This window comes from Brachyistius frenatus, unplaced genomic scaffold (assembly GCF_029030835.1).
Source record: "Brachyistius frenatus isolate BFR_SWC_R1_liver_20210118 unplaced genomic scaffold, ASM2903083v1 Contig_213, whole genome shotgun sequence".
In the NCBI taxonomy this organism is placed as follows: Eukaryota; Metazoa; Chordata; class Actinopteri; family Embiotocidae; genus Brachyistius; species Brachyistius frenatus.
Window position 1 is genome coordinate 87267 of NW_027210812.1, and position 22588 is coordinate 109854.

Below are 22588 nucleotides of genomic sequence, written 5' to 3' on the forward strand. Positions count from 1 at the left end.
TGCACTCATTTGTTAAGATTAGTGGAACCTCATTAAACAGACGGCGTCGTGCTGTTGGTCCTGACTGCACATGTTGACAGTCCGTCAAAGGGCCATTACAGGAAGACAGACAAACATTCACACCCTTAAACTCACACCTGCAGCCAATTTATAATCATTAATTAACGGAGCATACATCTCCGGACTGAGGGAGAACATGCAAACTCCGGTTACAAGTATATCAGGTCACGCCGGTTAAATAAGACCGAGCTGGAATCAACAGCCGGGACATTGTGTAATGAGGGTCGTCATAATGTGTGCGCGGGTCGGCACCGTCGAAAAGAAACCAGACTGATTTATTCTGAATCCTAAATTAAGCACCGGTCCAAGTAAAAATCACACATAGAAACTTTCTACTAGAAGCTTAGGAGTCAACCTTTATTGATACGGTTTCAAAAGTCATGTCAATGAACAATAGAAAATCATATACGTCTTTCATATTTGCTTCAGTACTGCTGTTTATACACGTAAAAAAAAAACACGGATTAACATAAAGTATCTCATCCGGATCACAAACTGTGAATCCACACTGAAGACTTGCATCTGTGTCGCATAACAACAGTTGAATTCGATTCATGTAAAGTTGAACCCAGTTAGCAGGATGTAAAAAAAAAAAAAAAAAAAAAGAAGCTGCGGTTTGATGTTGCACCAGTTGTCAATAATACACAATATTAATTGTGCTTCCACGTTCAGGAGTCTGTAAACAGTTGACGTTTTTTTTTTTTTTTTTTTAAAGGCAAAATCAAATGCAAAAGGAAAGAAACAAGTACTGCATGTAACCCCAATTTAAATCTTTTTTTTTTTTTTTTTTTAGAAAGGTTGCAACATGTTTGAACTTTAGTAGGTGATGCTAATATAGTAGCAGAACGACCATAAACAAAACACAATCAACACGAAAAACTGACTTTGTATTTCATGAGAGAATTTAAGTGACACTCAATTGAGCCAGAGGCTTTTTGGAGCCGGCCCCCCGGTGGCGCTCTGCGGTATTGCAGTTTAAGGCCTCATTTTTCAGACCTGGCCGCCACGTCCCGTTTTATATACAGGCAATGGCGGGCGACACCACCTTTTGATCAGAAGCTGCAGGGATTGTGGGAAATGTCGGCAAATTTCATGCTAAAAATGTCTCGCTGAATGTGTGGCTATCTTGCCAGTGTCTCATTTTGTTTATGGAGATTTTACCAAAGCATCACAATGAATTAGATGATTTCAACATGCAGCTCCTTCACATTAAAAGTTGTTTCAACTATAGCAAGCTCACTGGAGTTTTTCAGTGGCGAAGGCATGTTGTAACGCAACGGTACAGGACATAACTGAATGACGTACATTAAAAGGAAATTATAAAAAAAATAAAAAATAAAAAAAAAAGAAACAAAGAAGAAGAAAATTCCAGAAGGCACTGGATATAAAAGGAGTACCAGCAGTTTCAACCTCTTTTCTACACCCTGAACACAAAATCCCATGGTTTGTTGCTGTTTCTGGTTCAATATTTTGGCGGGCGATGTCCCGTAGTTTCCTTAATTTAGCACGTAGCCACTGCAAACATGCTCAATTTCTCACCAGCTATTAGGCGCTAGTTTTAAATCTAATACACACAACATACAGGGTAACTGAATCCCTTTGAGTTTGGACGTGATGTTTTTGAGTGTAGCTGAGGCGCTGAGAAACGCTGGTAAGCCTTCTATGACTTTTTAATGGTTAGCTGTTGTGTTGCTAAATTCTGCACACAGCGTCCGTCTTGGTGGTTGGACACCTTGTCGATATTCAAGTACTCTCCTCTACTTCTGTCGGGGAGTAAAATAAATTAGATGCTCTTTGAACTGCCCTGCAGTTGCAATGTGACCGGTGATGATATAACTGAAGACATAACATACACAGAATGGTATCAAAGTACAGTATCAGGACCGTGTGGAAAAAAAAAAAAAAAAAACAAAACAAGGTGAGGAGAGACCTGATTTCTGGATGCTCGATTTCAATGTCCAAACAAAACAAAAAAGATACTGTAGTTGCCCAGCAGTCTATGTGCGCAGATACCCCCCCCCCAAAAAAAACAAAAAAAACAAAAAAAGATATATTGCTGTAATCTAAATTCAACTACATGAAAAGGTGGTTAAGGACAAAATCCAAAGCCTCAAAGATATCAACCAACATAGCATTTAAAACACATCTCAAACATACACTGTAAAAACATACCTTCCATAAAACATCTGTACACTTCCCTGTCACTGAACGATACACAAACTGGACCACTAATCACGTAACTGTTTCATCTCCGTTTTAACGGTTTTGGGAGTTGTTGGTTTCGCGCGATAAAAGAAACGTCACAAAACGTCACAAAACGGTGAAAGATCTTTTTTTTTTTTTTTTTAATAAAAAACGAATTTCTAGCCAGACAGAGCTGTTTTATTTGTAAATCAACACCATTAACAACCAATTCAAATTGCGGTTCAGAAAACCTTTGATTCGCCCACACCATAAGCCAATCCCTTCCGCTTAATGTTTAACACAGTTACTCAGATTTTCAAATACAAACTTACTTTTCATCTGAAAAGTCAATACTTGATAAAGACACCAAAGAAACGAGTCTTCTGTGGACTTCCTGTTCCTACATGCTTTGCTGTCCAGCAACAATCCTCCCTGATCTCACGAACACGGACACTGAGTCAAACATTTCCCCGATTCACCCCGTTCGATCTGTACGAGACAGAATATCATAAGTCAAACTGCAAGTCAGGATCATTTTTAGCACTCAGAATCTGGAGAAAATTACATTACGTGATTTTAGAGGGGTTCACTTTTTGCTTTGGCACGTCAACAATTACAATTCTTCCTCCAGACGTTACGGCCTGCTTACAGTTTTACTCGACACTCTTTCCCCTTCAAGAAGAGGACCATAGAACGACTTGGGATTCAACATACTGCTGATCTTTGGCTTGTAGCAGGAGTATCTTTGGCAGCGAGGACCAAGAACTGGTCGCCAGGGCGGTAATATCAATGTGATATCAAAGCGGGTGCGTTGGGAGGGTGGGAGGGGGCTTGTCTGTGTGATTCAGGGCCGAAGGCTGGGCGGAGGACGTGATGGCGGTGGACAGGGAAGCCCCGGGGGCATGCGGGACGGGGGCGGTCCGGGGGGCACCTGGCCTGAGGGGGGTGACCTGGCAGGAGGGCTAGCGGGGGTGGGAGACGAGGAGGGGGAGCCAGACACGGGGCGGTAGTCCGGGGGTGGTGGCGACGGCGTGTGGATCGGGGCGCGAGGTGCAGCCTTGGCTGCTGCCGCCTCGTCTTTCACTCTGGTGAAGTTGATGCATCGACCCTGAAAGAAACAAACAGACATTTAACACGAAAACGTTTGCAGTTTCCTTGATGTTCTTTTTCAGCTCATTGATCAGGTTTATGAATATATTAGCTCAACAAACGACTTTCCCATCAGCCTCAGCTGTATTTTGTTTTAGTCAAGTTTGTGAATTTCTGTTCTGAAGCCTCGAGTTTCCCTATTTTGGAGCCAGAAGTGATCAGATTTGGACGAGCTTGGGAGGAGCAACAAGTCTCTCTTGATCTGATTGGGAAACCAAGGACGCTACACCCGGCAACCTACAGTGGAAACCTGACTGCACCTTAGGTCTGTCAATCAAACAGACACGCCGTGTCTCTCAGCGGTATTGCAGTTTATGACACTTCAGCATTGGCCTCACTTGTTATAATGTGGAATCTACGTCCACTTTTATACGCAGTCTATAGTTTTACTGCTGATTACCAAATGTTAGCATTCAAATCTGCAAACAGGGTTCAAGGGTTGTATCAGCAGCACAGCTTCTAAGAGTTTCCTCTTCACTGTCGTAAATTGTCTATTAATAAATTCGTTTGTGGGCATTTGTTGCATTTTTAATTGAACTTTCAGTAACATAAGTGGTCGTAGTCCTGCAGCTCTCTTCAGCTGTGCGCTTTGTGTGCGCGGGAGGTGGTTAAAGGAAGCAGCTGAGGTCGAACACTTTAACAGCGTCAGGCTGACTTATCAGACTGTAAAACAAATTCATTTATTCCGGCTCAAATCCCATTTCGCTCCTGAGTTACTCGTTAACTTTTACACCAACCCGCCAGCTGCAGCTAGTTCAGAGGTCGCTGTTACCATAGAAACTCTACCCGCTCCATAGTTGTGTGTGGTTGGCAGCCAGAGTGGAGTGAAGTAATGTTAATCTGCAAATAAGCAGTATCAATGAGGACTTTGGTTTTACGTGGTGGAAAATGATGTCACTTACGAAGCTGTGCGGAATGAAGACATCTTAAAAAGAGCTTGAGCACAAAGTGTTTGGATTTGGATGTATATTATTCATGCGGCGTCACATTCACGCAGGTAAAGCCTGACAGAATTCATTTACAGCGAGTACGAGTCAGACAGAAGAAGATAATAAACCGAATTAAACTGGGACAGATTCCTTCTGTAAACTTTTGCCCTCTTCTCCAGACAACCACCGCGGTCCTCTTTCACTTCACCAAACATCTCTGCATCTACCGCAGACTCCTCTCCGACACCGAACTGCAACTCGCCTCTCGTCGGGTCAGTTTAAAGTTACCAACGCAATGATGGCAAAAAAAAAAATACAGGACGTTGACGTGAATACGCGATACAGACGCAGCAAAGTCTCCCTGCGCAACAAAACACGCAGTCACACGGAGGCAGAAAAATCATTTGGCAGAGAATCAATAAAAACAGTCAGAAGAACCACCAGTTTCTGGTCTGTCGCCACCGATCCCGTCTGGCATTCCTACACGTCGGTCCACAAACTGAGGATCAACTCAAATTCTTGAAAACGGTTTTCTTGCCTGGAGGAAATTCTTTTGGCTAAATATATATTCTCCAAGTATCGTGCTGGACGTTGGCGCCGTGCCAACACGCATTTATGGAGAAGCTAGTGAACTCTTTAGTTCCACATAACAGGTTCTCAGCTTGTTAAAAAGGTGTGAAATGAATCTAAAACTGCAGATGTTTCAGTCGTTATCGTGTTCAAATGTCTCATCGAGTGCATAACTTCAAAAACATTTGGGCAAATCTGCTTATTTGCCTTTTTTTGCTGAGAGGTTGGAGAGAAGACTTTCACGTCTAAACTAACTACGTGGCTGTGGGTGGTAGCTGGCTAACCTGGTTTAGTATAACAAGAAAACAGCTGGTTAACCGGTTAACTATATAGTTTAATTCATACAAAAAAAAAACAGATCATCTTGGCTAAATGCATTAAACATGTGAGATATGACGGCTGCAGAGGTGTAGTGAGGCGAGCTACCGCTGTTTAGAGTCTTTGTGCTGCTGGCAATGACTTCATATGTAATAAACATGAAGGAGGGTGTCGATCTACTTTTTAACTCCCAGCGAGAAAGCAAAGTGCTTCAATTCCCAAAGCGGCAGACCTTTGCTTGAAGTATGTACGACGGTAACTCGTTGAGCTCGTCAAAACGAGTTGTAAAGTGTCTTTCAGCGTGCGTTAGACCTTTAAATCAGGTTAAAGACGAATTTAAATAAAGAAGCGTGAACTGAATCGTGTTTATTTCTTCATCCCCGCCCCGCGTCGTGTACGGCGCTCTGTTGGCATCCAGCCGCGGCTCTCTGAACATTTTCTTGGATTAAAGAAAGCCTCGTTCGCTTGTTCTGTCTCACTGACCTCCTCCACCGTCTGCAGTCTTACAGAGGTCATAAAACTGTCTCGGCCTGGGCTAAACGTGTGTGTGTGTGTGTGCGTGTGCGTGTGTGTGCGTGTGTGTGTGTGCGTGTGTGTGTGTGAGACATGGTCGGGCAGTTGGTGGAGACAGGCCTGGCAGTCGTCTGCCATCGGTATTACCTCATGTCCTTAAGCCTGTTAACTGCCTCCCCGGAGAGGCTCGCGTTGATGTGAGTTTATACTGTACCCTCTGACGTCAGTGTGAAGGATGCGGTTTGGTGACACGCGATCTCAAAATGTCTCTAACTCCTTTCTCAAATGTAGATAGCCGGGATCTTAACTTCACATCAACACACGTACCGTCTGTCCGCTCTGCACCGGAGTACCGTGCAGTGCAGAGAATATGCTGAGCAAACAAGCCGAGAGGTTAGTGGGTTCGTAGCTGGCAGAGAGGAAAGAAATGTGTGCGCGTGTGTGTGTGTGCGCGTGTGTGTGTGTGTGTGTGTGTGCGTGTGTGTGTGTGTGTGTGTGTGTCAGGGCACAACTACGACTGAAACCAGTGAGTAAAGTCACAAGTTACTGCTGTTAAAAGTCAAAGTCACGCCTTTTTCTTTTTGGCTGGACCACAACAGCAGGATGTCAGGCTGCCTTCAAATGGAAACTCGTGCGCTCACGGTTACGACATGCGGAGTCACGTGCGCCGTATGGTTGCGGTTAAGTCGTGAACACACCGCCGCTCGGCAACGGCAACACGGGCGACTTCGCCGGCTGACGCTTTAGCGAGCCAGCGGGCGAGTAACGCAAAAGAGGAAACCTAAAAAGGCAGAATGACGGAGGGAGAAGACGAAGCCGTTGGATCGTTATAAAACACATATTCGAACGCGGCATCTGTCGCCAGATGAGTGACGGGCTGACTGGGAGATGAAGTTACACCGGCGGTCAGCTGAAAGCCCAGACTTCCTGCATCCGTTTCAAGATAAAAGCCGTCTCGCGTTTCACACACGGTCCGGCCAAACACTGCAGAAGGTTTACACCACGTTCGGTTCAAGTTGATCGGATTCATGATTAGTTCTTCAAACGAACTCATATCTCACATTTCTGCATCTTCAGACAAAATGTTATCAATAAAGCGCGCAGCAAAATGCATCATTTCATGTGTGGAAGAACATTATTCCTCGTAACCTGTGTGTTTTTGGGATATCGGCTGAATCAGTGTTATATTAACACATATTACAGAGATACAACTAAAACAATTTTAAAACGTGATACAGTTTTAAACATAAAAAAAAAAAAGTGAAAGTAGCACGAGGTTACACTTCTACTTTTTGAGGCTGAATAAGTCACGAGTGCACAGCACAGCATCGTTGGTCTCAACGACATTCGGCTGTTGCAATCAGCAGAAAGAAAAAAAAGCATCAAGAATCCTAACTGAGCTCATTTGGAGAGTTTTCTTATTTGAAAATCTTTCCAGCAGCGTGATAGTTTGCTCTCAAAGGTCCGTTCAGGGTGGGATCGAAAACCTCTGGCAGGATTTTAACGCCGTATCGTTTTTCAGGTAACACTTAAAGTCGGGACTGAGGTGCCTCACCCTTGTTTCCACTCTTTTCCTTGTGAAATAAAACATTACGCTGCCTGGAAATGAGCCGGCCTGCCGGACTGTTAGATATTTCTAGAGCTTTGTTACAGACCGCAAATGACTTAAGGCGACATCCTTTGAGTGGAAAGAGAGAAGCTTTCCTCGAGTGAATAAGCATTGCATCATGCAGGGCTCACGCATCCAGCCATCATGGCTAAAAGCTTTTCTACGTAAGAGAAAATGTTGAAGAAAATCAAATGCCAAATCTTTTTTTTTTTTTTTGTCTGACTGCCAGTTTGCTTTGGTAAAGATGTAATCGTAAGCTAACTGATATATATATATATATTTTTTCATCTCATTTGTGTAAGGGAAAACTAAACGATTATCTGGCTGCAAATTCTGTCTCTCTACCTGTTTGTGGTGCCAAGAAAACACTCTTAAATGTGGAATTCCCGTTAAAAAAGATCATTGGAAATTTTCTGCTAATAAGGCAGGATTTTAACTAGTGGTTGGGACGATGCCTGATCAGCAGGAGAGTCGGCTGTAGAGAGGAGAAGAAAAGGGAAGGGCGGGAGGGAGGGCATAGAAAAAGAAAAACTGAAGAGATACTGGTAAGAAAGAAGAAGGTGGCCAAGATGACCAAAACTGCTTGTTGATGTACGGCTGCAAAATCTAGATGTGCTCACGGCTCAACAGGGCTGTTCTCAGGCATCACCGTGCTTTGAGCTAGAAGCTAACATCAGTTTGGTATCTGTGTACCATCTTATTTTTGTGTACCATCTTATTTTTGTGCGTCAACGTGCCACTGCCACATTTGCTCATTAGCGTTAAACACATTTAGAATTTAATTTATCCATCTCGTTTATCATCCACCACTGAATTACAGAGTACCCATTAAAACTAGCACTTTTATTATATACAACACATTTAAACATTTTAACTGTCTTTGCTGGATGTGTCCGAGGGGTTTAAAACATCCCCGGAGAGTTTTCTGTACTCAGTGAACTCCCATCTTCTCTCCACATTTAACTCCTATCTGGGGTGTTTGGACAGAAAGGCTCCGGGTATTAAAACTAAAACCATGTGGCTAATCTGTGAAGATGAGAGAATTTTTTTTTTTACCAGTTTACACACACGAACACATCAGAAAAAAAACTCCCGTCGAGCAACGAGGATATGAGCTGCGGTTCTGCGTTTTATCCGATTTATGACGTCTAATGTGAAGCAGGTGTGAGAGCGAGAGCGGCTCAACGGGATGGAATGAGCCAACGGAGGTGTTCGCCAAAACAGGAACACCAGGAGTGACGGAGACGGGCGGACAGATGGCGGACGGGAGGGCGGGATGAGTAATCGGTAGAGATGACTGAAGTATTTTCAGGCTGCACAAACAGCAGAAGGCTTTTAAAACGGCACCACTTTGGAACATAATGTTGGGTTTTGTCCCTCAGACAAATTTTCTCACCCCAGAGTGGATTATCACATGACTTAGGAACTCCAGCAAGAATTCAGATGTTTCCGATACACATTTTGCTAACGCTTCTGTCGGGAACGGTTTGCTAAACCCTCCGTCTAAACGACTTTCTGGTACAAGTTTGGTTTCTTTGCAGTGAAATGGTGCACATGGGCCTTCGGAACAAGTGAAACTGTCTGTATGAAAAGTTTGGAGGGTGGATTCGGTGTGTTTGTTTGCTCTAACTCTCACTAGTGTACCAACTGTACCGTAGTGCACCAATCCAGCATCACTCCCAACACCGACGAGCAACTCCTTACCACATTGTCTTGTTCAGTCCTTGATGCTACTGCGTCAGAGTCCAGTGACCCCGATGTCGCCCGTTGGTTTGTGAACTGCTGGTTTGAAGCCTCGAGACCAGAAGTGACCATATTTGGACAAGCTGGGGAGGAGTGAGCGGTGGATTTGACCGAGAACTCTGAGAACACTACGCCCGCCTACCTTTACCGCAAACCTGGCTACACCCTGGAAATGTCAATTAAACCAGACACCCTCCCAAGCATCTCTCTCTCTGAGGCCTAATATCGAATTAATTATGGAATTATTTTGCTGTCTCAGTGGGAGTCTGTAAGAGCAAGAGGCTTTTTGAGCCTGCCCCTGGTGGGCCTCAACGGTATTGCATCTTAAGGCACTTCCACATTGGCTTCCTTCACAGACACAGAGGCTACGCCCATTTTTATATACGATCTTTGATCAACGTTAGCAGACCTGTCACACTCCTCGATGGATTTCAAGAACTTGATATTAAAGCAACCACATTCAATATTCTCCAAGCCTTTTCTTTTTTAACATTAAACAAATAGTTTGAAAACATAAACAGTAAACCTAAAATCAAGAGCCTCTGGCTCGCTTGTTCACCTGAAAAGTTGCATACCAAGGTTATGCTAGAAATAAACAGTGTGATGTTGCATTTTTCCCCATCAGACATAAAGTAGCTGCAGAACTAACAAACCAAATCGGTTCGATAGTATCGAGCATCAAAAAATGCCTTGTTATTTGTAACCTAATTTTGATTCCTTCCCTACATCCACACCAACGTGGTTTCATTTTAAAACGCATAAATTATGCTCTGTTGATGCAGGGTTAAATCTCAGTGAGCCACAGCACTCAGTTTCAGGTTATGGAGCTCAAATCTTATGTAAGAACACCTTATTTCACTGTTTTAAAAACAGTTTTGGGCCGCACACTCGTCTGAATTGTGTGCGCTTCTCTGTGAGGCATTTATAGGGGACATCGGTTGTCGCTACAGAAAACAACCCAGGTTTCACTCTCCCCCTCTAAACTGCATGAAAACTAAAGATTTGTACCGAACACGAGATGTAATGATAATGTAATGGTGATGAAATTGTTACAGAAAAAAATATAATTTAGGTCGAGGTATCAGTAATGTTATAATTTTTTTTTTTAATAAAGTAAAGTAAATTGACAAATTGGCTAAAAAAAAAAAAAAAAAAAATCAGTAAACAAAATGTCAACTAGAAAATACATAAAAAATGAAAATGTAAAATGTGATTGAAGATCAGAACAAAACAGAAAGGAAAACTGAGAGGAGAGTCATGCAGCTGTGGGTCACCACAAGTATAAACCGCTGCGGGAAGGATGAACTGGAGACGAGTGGGTGTGTGTGGGAGCGTTCGATGAAGTGAAACGCTGCTGAGAAACTTACGTGATCGCCGGGCTGGGGTCTCATCAGGGAGACTTGGTCGTACCCGCGGCGAAACAGAGCCCAGATCGCATCCAGTTTACCCTGAACGGGACGGAGGAGAGGGAGAGGTTCAACGGTTGGCCACATCTGCACGCCGAAACTCTTCCACACACACACACACACACACACACACACACACACACACACACACACACACACACACACACACACACACACACACACACACACACACACACACACACACACACACACACACACACACACACACACATCTATCCGTAACCTAATAAAAGCCTGTTAATTCAGATTTCCCCGTATCAGCGAACACTCGGTCTGTGTACTGTCCTCAATCAAGCCCAAGAGTCTGCAAGTTTTAATACCAGACAAACACTGCAGCAGCTGATTCTACTGATCGGTCCCTTCTTCTCTGGTTGATAGTGTGGAGTCATAATTAATCATGACGACCTCTGGTTATATAATAGTCCCTTATCCAGAAACACTTAGCCTGTCGCAGTATAAAGCAATTAATACAGCACCCCTTTTCACAAATAACATCATCTACACAGAAAAAAAGAATTAGCAACTGAGCAGGAGCTAACTTCTAACACACAGGAAAGAAATGATGATCCCAGCTATAACAATAAGATAAATCCAGGGTACAGGGTGTGTTTTACTGTATTTAACTTTTGACCGAGCTGCAGGACAAAAGTTATGAGCCCAAATCTGCAGGATTTAATGGATTAAAATGGCCAGATGTTGCATTTTCGAGGATCGTTAGATGATATCCTCATTTGAAGTGAACTTATACATCATAAGATCTTCAGGTGCAGAAATAAAGAGCTGCATACGGACCAACCGTAGTCCAGCTGGCCCCCTGTACCTCGTCTTTCCCCACAGTCTGTGTACCTTACAGTGACTTATGTATGAACAGTGTAAAATTTCCCTGCGAATCACTGCAGCGCCTGTATTTAGAAACACAGTGTACCGATAACAGTGGTGCTACTGTACCATAGGCCAGTGTCCCCACAGAGCTGTAGTGTAGCGCACGATTTAAACACAAGCTGCTTTGGCGGCAGATCCCATAATATCTCTCTGTCTGCAGTGTGTCTTAAATTACTGTGGTTGTGTGTGCATGTTGATAGTTGGGGAAATCTTTTGCTTATGTAACTAATTATACACAAACATGGCTGGGGACGGGCTTTATTCCTCCCTGCTGTCTTGTGAAAATGTACTCCTCTCATGGTGCTTTTCATGTTTTAACTTCAGCTCAAGAGTTTTGGGCCTCTCTGTGGGTTTTTTTTTTTTTTCAAAATGTCTTCTAGCCTCACTTATTTGGAAATTAGCGGGCAAGGACTCAAAAATGCAGAGCGGTCAAACTGTAAACAAGGCAGATTTGTGCGCCCCTGAAGAGCAGATATTTCAGATGCATTCCTAAACTAAACACTAACGTTTTCAGCATCTGTTAAGAGGAACAGAAGTTTTAGTAATTCTCAACACTACAGTGCCCCGTTGTGTGACGGTCCGGTGTGAAACTGCGGCTGTGTTTACCCGGATGGGTGTGTACCACTTCCGGCTCTGAGGCGCCTTCTTGTTGTGAGATTTCTTAGGTTTGGGCTCGTAGGGCTCGTACTCCTGCTCCGGCATTTTCACCACGGCATTCTTGGGCTTCTCCAGCTTCGCCCCCTCCTCGGTCGAGCCCTTCCCTCCCCAGCGCACCTACCGGAGGGGGGGGAGGTAACACAGGAACACACGGCAAAATACAAGCAGTTAATGTAATCTGTAGATTTGATTCGTGATATTCTTTTAGCTCGTATCATCTCGTCACCTCCATCCTCTTGATCCCTCCGATTCCTCTTCCTCCGTAGTATGAGGCATCCACAGTGGGCCACTTCTTCTTGGGAAGGCCGTCTTCATCATCGGACTCCTAAAGCACAAATAATTACAGAAAAGCTGACATCTCCCCGGCTGGAACACTTTTCAAGATACCTGCTGCAAGTCGCTGAAAAGTGTCAAGTTTTAATGACCGAGCTGAGGTCTGTGCGTGAAGTGAAATCATTCATTTCTAGTCTTTATGTGTGTAAATGACTTTTGTTTATTAAAATATATAGATGGCCGGCATTAAAGTGTTTCCACACCCATTCTTCCATACAGACTCAGATCAGTCAGAGTCAGATCAGTGCATTGATATTACTTGGTGTGTGTGTGTGTGTGTGTGTGTGTGTGTGTGTGTGTGTGTGTGTGTGTATTTGTGTGTGTTTTGACTCACAGACTCAGGAGGAGGTGGGGGGGGCGGCTCTTTGATCACCTTCGGACAAAACGGAGACATTACATGAGTGTCAAAATCACAATGGTACACATTTTTCTGAGTTCAAGACGAGTTCAGACAACTTGCTGAATTTAGTCGGTGAGTCTTACCACAGTGCAGCAGAGAGGCCAGAACCACCACATGAAGAGCAGAGCCAGCAGGAGGAACAACACCAGCAGGGTGACCAGCAGGATGGTGCCATCGAACTGGAGAGCAGAAATACGCAACGCTTGTACTTCACTTTTACCAAACCAGGAAAGGCCGACTGCACAGATACTCACTTCATCCACCCACATTTACACAGCTAAAGAAAGACTGAAATCCTCTGCTCGTGTCCCTTCGAGGAAGGAAGCCGAGCACTGAGACAACAAGCAGCATTAGGAGTAGTTGGAGTTGTGTTTCTATTTTCTGCCCCGTAGTTATTTGATAACTTTAGTTACGAGTTACTTTACATATTCAGGTTATTAATACATATCTAATTAACAAATAAAATCATTATGTATGATTATCTTCAGAAAAATGGAGAAAACTCAAATGATCCCAACCTACAACATTAAAGTCATGCATACATTATTGCATCACTAATTATATTTCAGTTATATCATACAAATTATTCTGAATTGGGTGGAAATAGTACTTTTACTTTTGGTACATTAACTATATTTTGATGCCAAAACATTTGTAATTAAAGTAAAGCTCAGAATTTCCTTCCGGTACGGGTCGAGGTTACAGTTACTATCGTAGCAGTAGTAACGGCAGCACCAGATGTAGTGCGGGCGGTAGTCGTAACAACGGCAGAGGAAGCCGGCAGTCCGAGTGTTTTTCTTTGTCGCTGTAATACTCCTCTTCCCCTCGATGACAGTGGCCTATGGAAGTCGTGCGATCCCTGAATGAATCCGTCTGTTCACACGGCTCTCTTTAAGCCGGGCCGGCGTCCGTAAGACAAACATGGTTCCCATTACAGACCGCAGATGAGACTCACATGCGGTTAAGATTTTCCACTATATATCCAACTATCTATCGTGCGGTGAAGATGTGGGGGATTTATCTGAACTCAGCAGTGGGGCGTCGCTGCAGAAAGCACATCACTGGCACCACGTTAATATTGGTCAGGAATCTCCCAATCAGCTGGCGTTGATGATCTATTAATCATCTGGTGTATTAAAACATTTAATGAGGTAATTGTTTGGCAAGCAACGCTGAAAATTCCAATCGTAGCCACATCTGGATTTTGCCACTTTGACACATGTAAAGTGTGTGCGTCGTCCCATGCAGTGTATTTTGTAAGCCGGCTATTTCAACTTTGATTTATCGCCTCTACACTTGCATGTTGTTCGTCGGCCAACCCGTCTCCAGTTGGCGAACTTGTCGTGCCTCCTCCAGCCCGGTCCACGACATCAGCCGGTATGGTTTAGTTTAGTGGCGAGAAGCAGCTAATTGCAATGGCATGTCTAATTGACGTCTGTAAATCACGAGCCACAACACAGCGGTCTGAATTCACAGTATCTCCCTGAACATGATGTCACACGGACTGATGGGAGAACAGCTTCAAAGGGCGCATTTGTTTTTGGTCCGGTGGGAATCTGCTGCGGCCATATGATCCAACATACGTCTTTTATTTGGGTAAATTGCTTTAAATTACCCTGAATTGCATCTTTTATTTAATATTGTTTCTCAGGGATTGGAGCCCTGCCCTGCTTCACAGTGACCCAGTTATACATTTAGCACTGGAGGGAGAAATGCTTTGCACAAGGGTACTTCAGTCAGAGCTTGAACCTCCTTCTCTAACGTCTCGTCTCTTTACCTTGCGGGGGTTCAGAGGGTGGGTTTTTTTTGGGGGGTCGATCGCTGCTACCAACCCCTGTGGTTTGGCTCCCCAAAAAAAGGGGAAAATAACTAAATTGAGAAAAGGGAGGATAAAAGAGGCGAAGGGGAGAGGGAACCCGCTGCAGAGAACAAAGCAACACTTCTAAGAAAAGAGAGGAGGTTGGAGAGGACAGAAGAAGAAGGGGGAAGAGTGGAAACCGTATAACCTACATTACAAAAAGAAATGTTTAATATGTTACAGATCATACTATATCTCAAAAGGAGAGACCTGATTCTGATCGCTAAAAAAATATTGAATTGACAGAAAGACGCTGACTCAAAAAATAAGTTCCACCTTTCCTTTTTACTGTTTTTAATAAAGCTTATGTTCCTTCACGTTTCATCCTCATTCCTGCTTTGTCACTTCCACCATGCTGTAAAATCACTCAATTATAATCTCGTCGTCACCATACTTGCCTAATGATCTTTCTGCCTGTGATTTTGAGCCAATCAGTTTCTCATCCCTGTTCTTTAAATATCATCATCATTTTGTCATTCTGCCCTACACACCCTCCTCCTCCCCATCACCACCTCATCCATCTTTTCCTGGGAGCCTCAGCTGAAGTTTCCATGAGTCATCTCTGATCATCCAGGAAGATGACCGCCTACCTCCGAGGCTGCTTCCGTCTGAGGTTTCTTCCTGTTAAAAGGGAGTTTTTCCTTCCTGTTGTAGGAGGTTTTCTTCCTGTTAAAAGGCAGTTTTTCCTTCCTGCTGTTGGAGGTTTTCTTCCTGTTAAAAGGGAGTTTTTCCTTCCTGTTGTTGGAGGTTTTCTTCCTGTTAAAAGGGAGTTTTTCCTTCCTGTTGTTGGAGGTTTTATTCCTGTTAAAAGGCAGTTTTTCCTTCCCTCTGTTGATCGTGGGAATTTTTAAATTGCTGGGTTCCTGACTTGAGTGCCCTGAGATGTCTTATGTTATGATTTGGTGCTTAATCAATTAAACATTTTGTAATGTGCATTCTTCATTTCACCACCTCCAGTGTGGAGCCTATCTCCTACATTCGGGACATCTCTCTAAGAAGCAGGCTCTCATCACCAGAGTCTAAATTTATTGGTCAAACTGTCTTTAGTTCATGACATTATTTTCCACTCCTAATGATCTCTCCTTATTGAACTGTATTTCTTGCTTTAGTGCTGCTCTTTGTTGCATCTTTAAGAGAAACATTGAAAAGAAAAAAAAAATCATAGTTTTGTTTTAAGATGCACTGATATAAATCTTCTGTACCACACACTTAAACCTTTTTAGTAGTACTAGTGCAGATTGAGGGGTTATGCATGAAGTTTGTCACTTACACACTCTGTGGTGGTGATGTGGACATTGCTGCTGATGAAGGACAGACCGTCATTCATGCTCACTTGAAGATAAATCACCCTGAAACAAAACGACAAACACACACAGGACAGGAGAAATGAGTATCTCTGTGTTTGGGTATACAATTACAGCAAATTTGGATCAGTTTATTTAGGTCTGAAGCATTTCCTCCTTGTGCTCAGTTTGTTTGACCCGAATGATGTCATTTGAACTTAGGCTCACACCAAATAACGTCATTGAAACTGTCGGCGAACTGAGAGGTGGTTCATTAGAAGTGGGAATGTAATTTGAACCAACAGGAAGCAACCACAAAGCACAAGAGAGTCCACGGAGACAGATTTTCAAGCTATGAAAGTGACGTCTGTACTGATGCTGACAGTCAGCAATTTCTTCTTTGGCTACAGACACTGGAATTCGACTACTTGTGGTTCTCGTGGAGCTGCAAGAATCCCCAACCTGGCAGGAGAAACTGTAAAAATACAACAAATGAGGCACTTGGCGAATTGTGTGACTTTTGTTTACAAGCCCCATTTCACTTGTAATTGACCAGTCGGAACATTAATGAAGCAAATACAAAGGTTTTCCATTGTGGTAAAAAAACTGAAAGAAAAAAAAAATCAATTTGAAGGTGTGATTGTGTGACCTAACATTGCAGGCATGAAGGCCGGTGTGGGACAGATGAATTTTGAGCGAATGAAAATGGAAAAAAAAAACAGCTGCCAGCTCAGAGTGTGTTTTTTTTTTTTTTTAATGTTTTTGGGCAGGTTGTGTATTTTTCCAAGAAATGACATCATACTAATTGCACTGTAAGGAATGTCAACAATATCTGTCCCTTGTCCTCATTAAACTCGGTCCCCGATCGCAGCTCGGAGCTGCAAAATAATTTTGTTTATGGGGTGTAAAATACACTTAAACGGAGTTTCTCCCTTTAACAACAAACTGGTGAAAACAAGCGTTCGTCTGTTTTCCAGTTCAAACCTCATCTGTGTCAAAACTCCTACCAGGAGCTCAAATCTTTCTCAGGTTTTTGGAAGATGGTCTGACTCCTCCTCCCCCTCGGAGTCGTGAAAAACAATTCTGAGAATTTCAAGTGACCGTCAGTGACCTCCTCGGAGCCTGTTGTGGCTGACTTCTTAAAAAGGTGGATGAAAGGCACGCTTGGATGTGAATGAGGTCTGGCAGCTGGAAAACAGGCCGTTTGACCGATAAACCTGTCTGTAGTCTGAATCCCAGACCTGTCTGGCTTTAGAGAAAGAGGGTGGAGAGAGAGAGTAGCCGGGTTAGTGGGAGAAGTCATAGCATGCATGCTATGCTGAAAACAGACATCTGAGCATAAAGACATTTCAAACTCAAGATAGTCACAGAATATGTTTTTGATGTGATTTTTTTTTGTAATCAAAGGTAAAAGATTTGACCAGACACATCCAGCACAGTATGCTGCATGTGCAGAAGTTGAACAAGCCCCTCCAGGTTTGAGGTTAGGGTTTCATAGATTTAAAGCATGATATTAAAGGTCCATACAGTAGGTATAAATTAAGATTTTAATTTCAACACTGTGCTGAATTTATTCCTCACAAATCTAGTTTGGCTGTAAAAAGTCAATTACCTTGAATAATCTGAATTTTAGTGATGAATAAAAGACGAGGAAGAACAGAGAAAGATTTTAAGAGGACGACAAAATTGAAGAGGAGAAGGAAGAGACAGATTAAACTGCTGTGAGTTGGAGGATGTGAAGAAGAAACATGGTGGGGAAGAAATGTAGAGCACAGCCGCAAACAGCTGTTCAGCAAAGAAACAGACAGGGCAGACAGTCCAGACAAGCACACGCACACGCACACGCACACACACACACACACACACACACACACACACACACACACACACACACACACACACACACATTAAAACAATGGTAGATGACCACAAAATAGAGCATTATGCAGTGTGACAATGTTGGTTTTCAAATAAAGTAATGACAAAATTGTCCAATTTGTTACCAAAAGTAAATCACTTTCATAATATTATGACTCTAAATCTTTCTTCATTAGTCTGGTTTTCAGGGTTTTTTCTCCCGGAGGTTTTTCCACCCTGCCGAGAATCAGGCTGCAGATAAACACACATGGCCCACACACTTGAAAGAGCAGGCGAACTGCTAAACGGCTTTGATCAGCCAAAGAACTGGACAAGCAGACAGCTTAACAGAGAGGAAAAGACTGACAGGGGGATGAAATAAGGAGTTCGTGTGTATCAGAGATAAAATAAAAGACAGATAGGGAGAGAAAGAGGAACAGGCTGGCCGGGAGGAGCCGCCGTGGCACGACAAGTAAAGACAGAGGTGGAGAGAGGAGATAACTGGAGAGTCGGGAGAGGTTAAGTGTTCAGGCATAAAAGGACGGAAAGTTCAGGAGTGCTGAGGTGAGTGCAGAAAAATATACAAAGCCAGAAGAGAATCCGTGGGAGGTTTAAAGGCAGCCGGGGCACAGAGTGTACCCATAGTTTTACAATCCTTCTGCCAAAGTATCGATTAAAGCTTCAGAGTCGGAGACATCAGTCCAGGTTGTTTAAAATCTTTCCCATCTGCAGTTAAAATCAAAGTCTCTCTCTTGCCAGCGCAAACACCAACTGCTAATGTGATTTATAACTGCTATGGCAGAACGAAACGGAGGAATTTGTATCCAAATTATAGAAACACTCCTAAAAGGTCAAGAAGGCACACGAAGAGAGACTAACACCGGCTGACAGGCCTCCTCCTCTCCTCTTTGTGTCCCTGTGTGTTTAAAGTCTTTGCCACCATTCACCCAACCTTGTATTCTGCGGCTGCGTGTACTTTCCTTCCCACAAAGAGTTCGGTCAGGGAGGTTTGTGGATTGTTGACGTTGGCGCACGGTCGGGCTCCAAAAGGAGAATACGGCGGGCTGACGAGGGGCTGCGAGGGTTACACCGAAAATTAGTGTGACCGTCGTGTGGTGAGAGTTTTGAAGAGACTAACCTCAGTTGTCTTAGTTTTCACAACCCGTCGTTGCCCTTCTGAACACTGACAGAACCGAATCTCTATTCAAAATACAAACATTAATACACGTGATCCTGATTTTTGTCACCAGAATTTATAAGTGAGGTGCATTAGATCTGGGAGTTGTAGTCTCGACTTCCTGGTTTCTCTGTGAGTCAATAAAGAATTGTCTTTGGTTGTTTTCGCTGCTCTTTTCTAATTCACGACAGAAGCGGGTCAAATCCACGAAGGCTTTACCGCTGTGTGTGGGCTGGCACCAAAGATCCTCTTATATTTCTCTAAGCTATACTGGGATCTAGAAGAGAGGAATGCGGCCTCGGATAGGGATCGTAAAGATGACTAATGTATGGCAGGCTTCTTATCGTACACACACACACACACACACACACACACACACACACACACACACACACACACACACACACACACACACACACACACACACACACACACACACACACACACACACACACACACACACACACACACGTAGATGCATTCATGTGTTGCTTTGTGTTTCAGGCGAAGAATGTGATCTTCGATGCGCGCGGATGCCGCTTATCGTGAAATAGAAGCCTTTTCCATGGAGAGGGAGTTGAAAGAGGATCTGTGAGAACAAATGACATGAAGTCAATCCAAAAAAGAAGAGGCACTTACTTCCCGACTTCATCGATAACAGGAGCTGGACAAAGTAAGAAGGTGTTTTCTACACCGGCCGGCTTTTCATCTGGAAGTGAAATACAACACTTGGATGAATGTACGTTCCTTCAGAGTGCAGTCATCAACTTAAACTATATTATATATATATATAACTATATTAAACTATTTAGGCATGTATTACTGTAAACTACAGACACCATATTGGCAGGTGAAAGTCTGATCAGCATGAGCTTTGGTAGACCAGTATAATACTGATATTCCAGGGTTTATATGTTGGTTTTGTACCTTTAAATTTGACCATTTGCTTCCTGTCAGGATCCACCACTACAGACCAGTTTGTTTAACGTTAAAAGGAAACCTCGGTGTTTGTCTACTCACTGATTGTGATGGTGTCGTTGATTTTGAAGCTGCAGAGCACCTGGTCGATGTTTCTCGCGTGGAAGAAGCCGTTCCCTCTCACCACCACTTGAAAAGACTCTGGTTGTACGACACACGTTGACATTTTAACATTTTCGACACGCATCCTTTGCCAAACAAAACCACATCTGATACTCTATTACTGTGTTCTACATGAAGCTCATTTTCCTGTTTAAGATGTAACGGTTACATTTCACACCTAGCGTGGTTAAATTGGCTCTAATGACTCGATCCACAGCCAAGTTCAGACCGAAGACTCGTAGTGAGACCGTTTCAGAGCTTTGAAGGGAAAAGTTGCAGCAGCCGACGATGTCGCCAGTGGCGAGAGGAGAACCAGAGGATCACCTCAACAATGTATTTGAGAAACAGTCGTCGTAAAAGTTACTCTAGCAACATCAACAAAGAGTCAGTATAATATCCCTGTAGCCAAGAAGACCAGTGTTATCGTCGGTGTTCCTCTGGGGAGATGCTGTCTCCTCTAAATGACAGAAGTGCTCTGGAAAAGGATGGAAAAAATGTACAAAAGTTCATGTCATAAATTTGCAAAAGTCCACTGGGTATTCTGTTGTTAGCAACCACAGGCCAAGTAACTCACTATCATGATCCTTATTCATGTTTTAAGAAGCCAGAAATTATATTTAAATACAAAAAAAAAACTGATAAGGTGGCAGTTATAAGAGACGTTCAGAGACTTGTTGCTATGGAGATCTTACGCCGTCTTGTCTACTTCAGTTTATTTGTCCATGTGAGAACAAAGAACTGCTTCACCAAGATAAAACTGCACTTAGTCTCCTAATGAACCACAATACAGTGTGAAAACATCATTTGCAGAAAATGGGACTAAAGTGCAATAAAAAAAAAAAGAAAAAAGAATCAAATAAAACTAATGCTGCTTATTACTGGTGGACGCTATAAACGTGTCTGATGAGACCGAGCCTGCAGGACCGAGCTGAACAGAGCAGTGAATAACAGCAGGCCAGTGAATACTATTCAGTGTGAAATGAAATAATTTCCCTCGTGGGATGAAAGTAAAGTAAAAGAGATGTGAAAAAAAGTCCTTCTGCTTTTTCCAAAAACTTTTAATCAAGCCCTGCTTTTATCTGTTCATTTGTGGCTTTTAATGTCCATTTATTATTGCTCTAATTGTCATAATCTTTCTCTTGGCAGGACACTAAAGGATGCCGTCTCCTTGACGATTCAGCTGCAGCCAGTCGCACCGCTGACACTCTCTCACGGTCAATCCCTTTCATGAGTGATGTCATTCCCGCCACGGAACCACATCCCAGTAGATTTCCCTAAAGGAAACTGGACGCCCATATATGGTTGTTTTCCTTTTAAGACATAATTCAGAGCAGCGGAGGAAGGCTCCCGCTAATAAAATCAACACAGTTCAATGCTGGCTCCTGTGTCGATGACTCAGGAGGGACCCTGTTTAATTTGTGTGTGTCATTGAGAGTGTGTGTGTTTCTAACTCCTCACCTCCCGCACACACACTGGAGGGCTCGGCCGCCAAAATTTCAATGCAGGACTTCTTGATGATCTGGAGAAGAAAGGGATTGTTTTACACTTCTGTTGATACTGGCCTGCTCGTAACAGAAAGGCTTTAAATATTTCACGGTTATAAAAAGAGATAAGAGCTCCATAAAAATGTTCTGGGGCTCTCGGGAAGTGGAGTAATCTAATATAATTCTTGATAATACTGAATCAGTGCGTCTCTTAAAATCTCATCAGCTATTCACACCAATCACCGTCAGCTAAACCTCTTCACCCAACTCTCAAATGTTAGCTTAGCAAATATAGCTCGGCACCGCAGGCCTGTTAAACGCTGGATTTTCCCACAGATAGAACAACACTATTATGCATGTAATAAAATGTATACATTATTCAGAAATGATACCGTTTGTAATACAAGTGTGCGTGCGATAAATCAGTTAGAGACCGAGTTTTCGACCAACTCCTGGAGCTAAAGTTAACTTAATGAGGTGGAGCTGCTCAAATCTGCCACTGACAGTCATTTCAGCTCTAAAAACTCTGCGGTCACTGGTTAGAAATAAAAAAATAAAAAAAAAGCCTGGTTTCGTTTACTGCTTTCAGAAACCAAGAATCTACTGTTCAAACAAAATTAGGAATAATTTTGAATGATAAATCCACCGTATGAACAGAAAGCTTGACAGGTTTAGTGACATTAACGAAGGAGATGGTTTCAGCAAACTGTCATCTGGAGGGTTTTATGACAGAAAAGCAAACTTTAACAGAGCTTTTTCAACTTTGTTAGCTGAGGGAGAGAAAGTGAGTTCCTGGGGCCAAACCTGTCTGAGCTGTACTGAATATGTGTTTCATGAAGCCAGTGTAAACAAAGAGTGACAGTTCGGCCTGCTGCTTGGTAAAAACGTAAGACCCGAGACGGAGCTGAAGCTTTGACTGGTCAGAGCTTCTTTTGAACGCCAACATTGAAGGAGTGGAACGTAAGCGGACGTATCATCTTGAATATATTCTTTTTACATTTACTAAGTGACTTTTCTGTGACTTTACAGTCGAGAGTGTTTCCTAACGTCAGTTCTCGGCTTTAAAAAAACAAAC

The 22588-nt window shown here is 43.1% G+C and overlaps 1 protein-coding gene across 1 annotated transcript in view; it reads right to left on the reverse strand.

Moving 5' to 3' along the window:
- Nucleotides 1-389: 389 nt before the first annotated feature.
- antxr1c (ANTXR cell adhesion molecule 1c) overlaps nt 390-22588 on the reverse strand; it is a 39532-nt gene continuing 17333 nt past the window's right edge. Inside the window, exons 9-18 of the mRNA XM_069719365.1 lie at nt 21488-21548; nt 19970-20068; nt 19589-19658; nt 15903-15981; nt 12858-12953; nt 12709-12747; nt 12268-12366; nt 11991-12158; nt 10443-10523; nt 390-3352 (exon numbers count right to left, since the gene is read on the reverse strand). Coding sequence (XP_069575466.1) covers nt 3089-3352; nt 10443-10523; nt 11991-12158; nt 12268-12366; nt 12709-12747; nt 12858-12953; nt 15903-15981; nt 19589-19658; nt 19970-20068; nt 21488-21548 — 1056 coding nt within the window. The 3' untranslated portion in view covers nt 390-3088. The remainder of the gene's footprint in view (nt 3353-10442; nt 10524-11990; nt 12159-12267; nt 12367-12708; nt 12748-12857; nt 12954-15902; nt 15982-19588; nt 19659-19969; nt 20069-21487; nt 21549-22588) is intronic.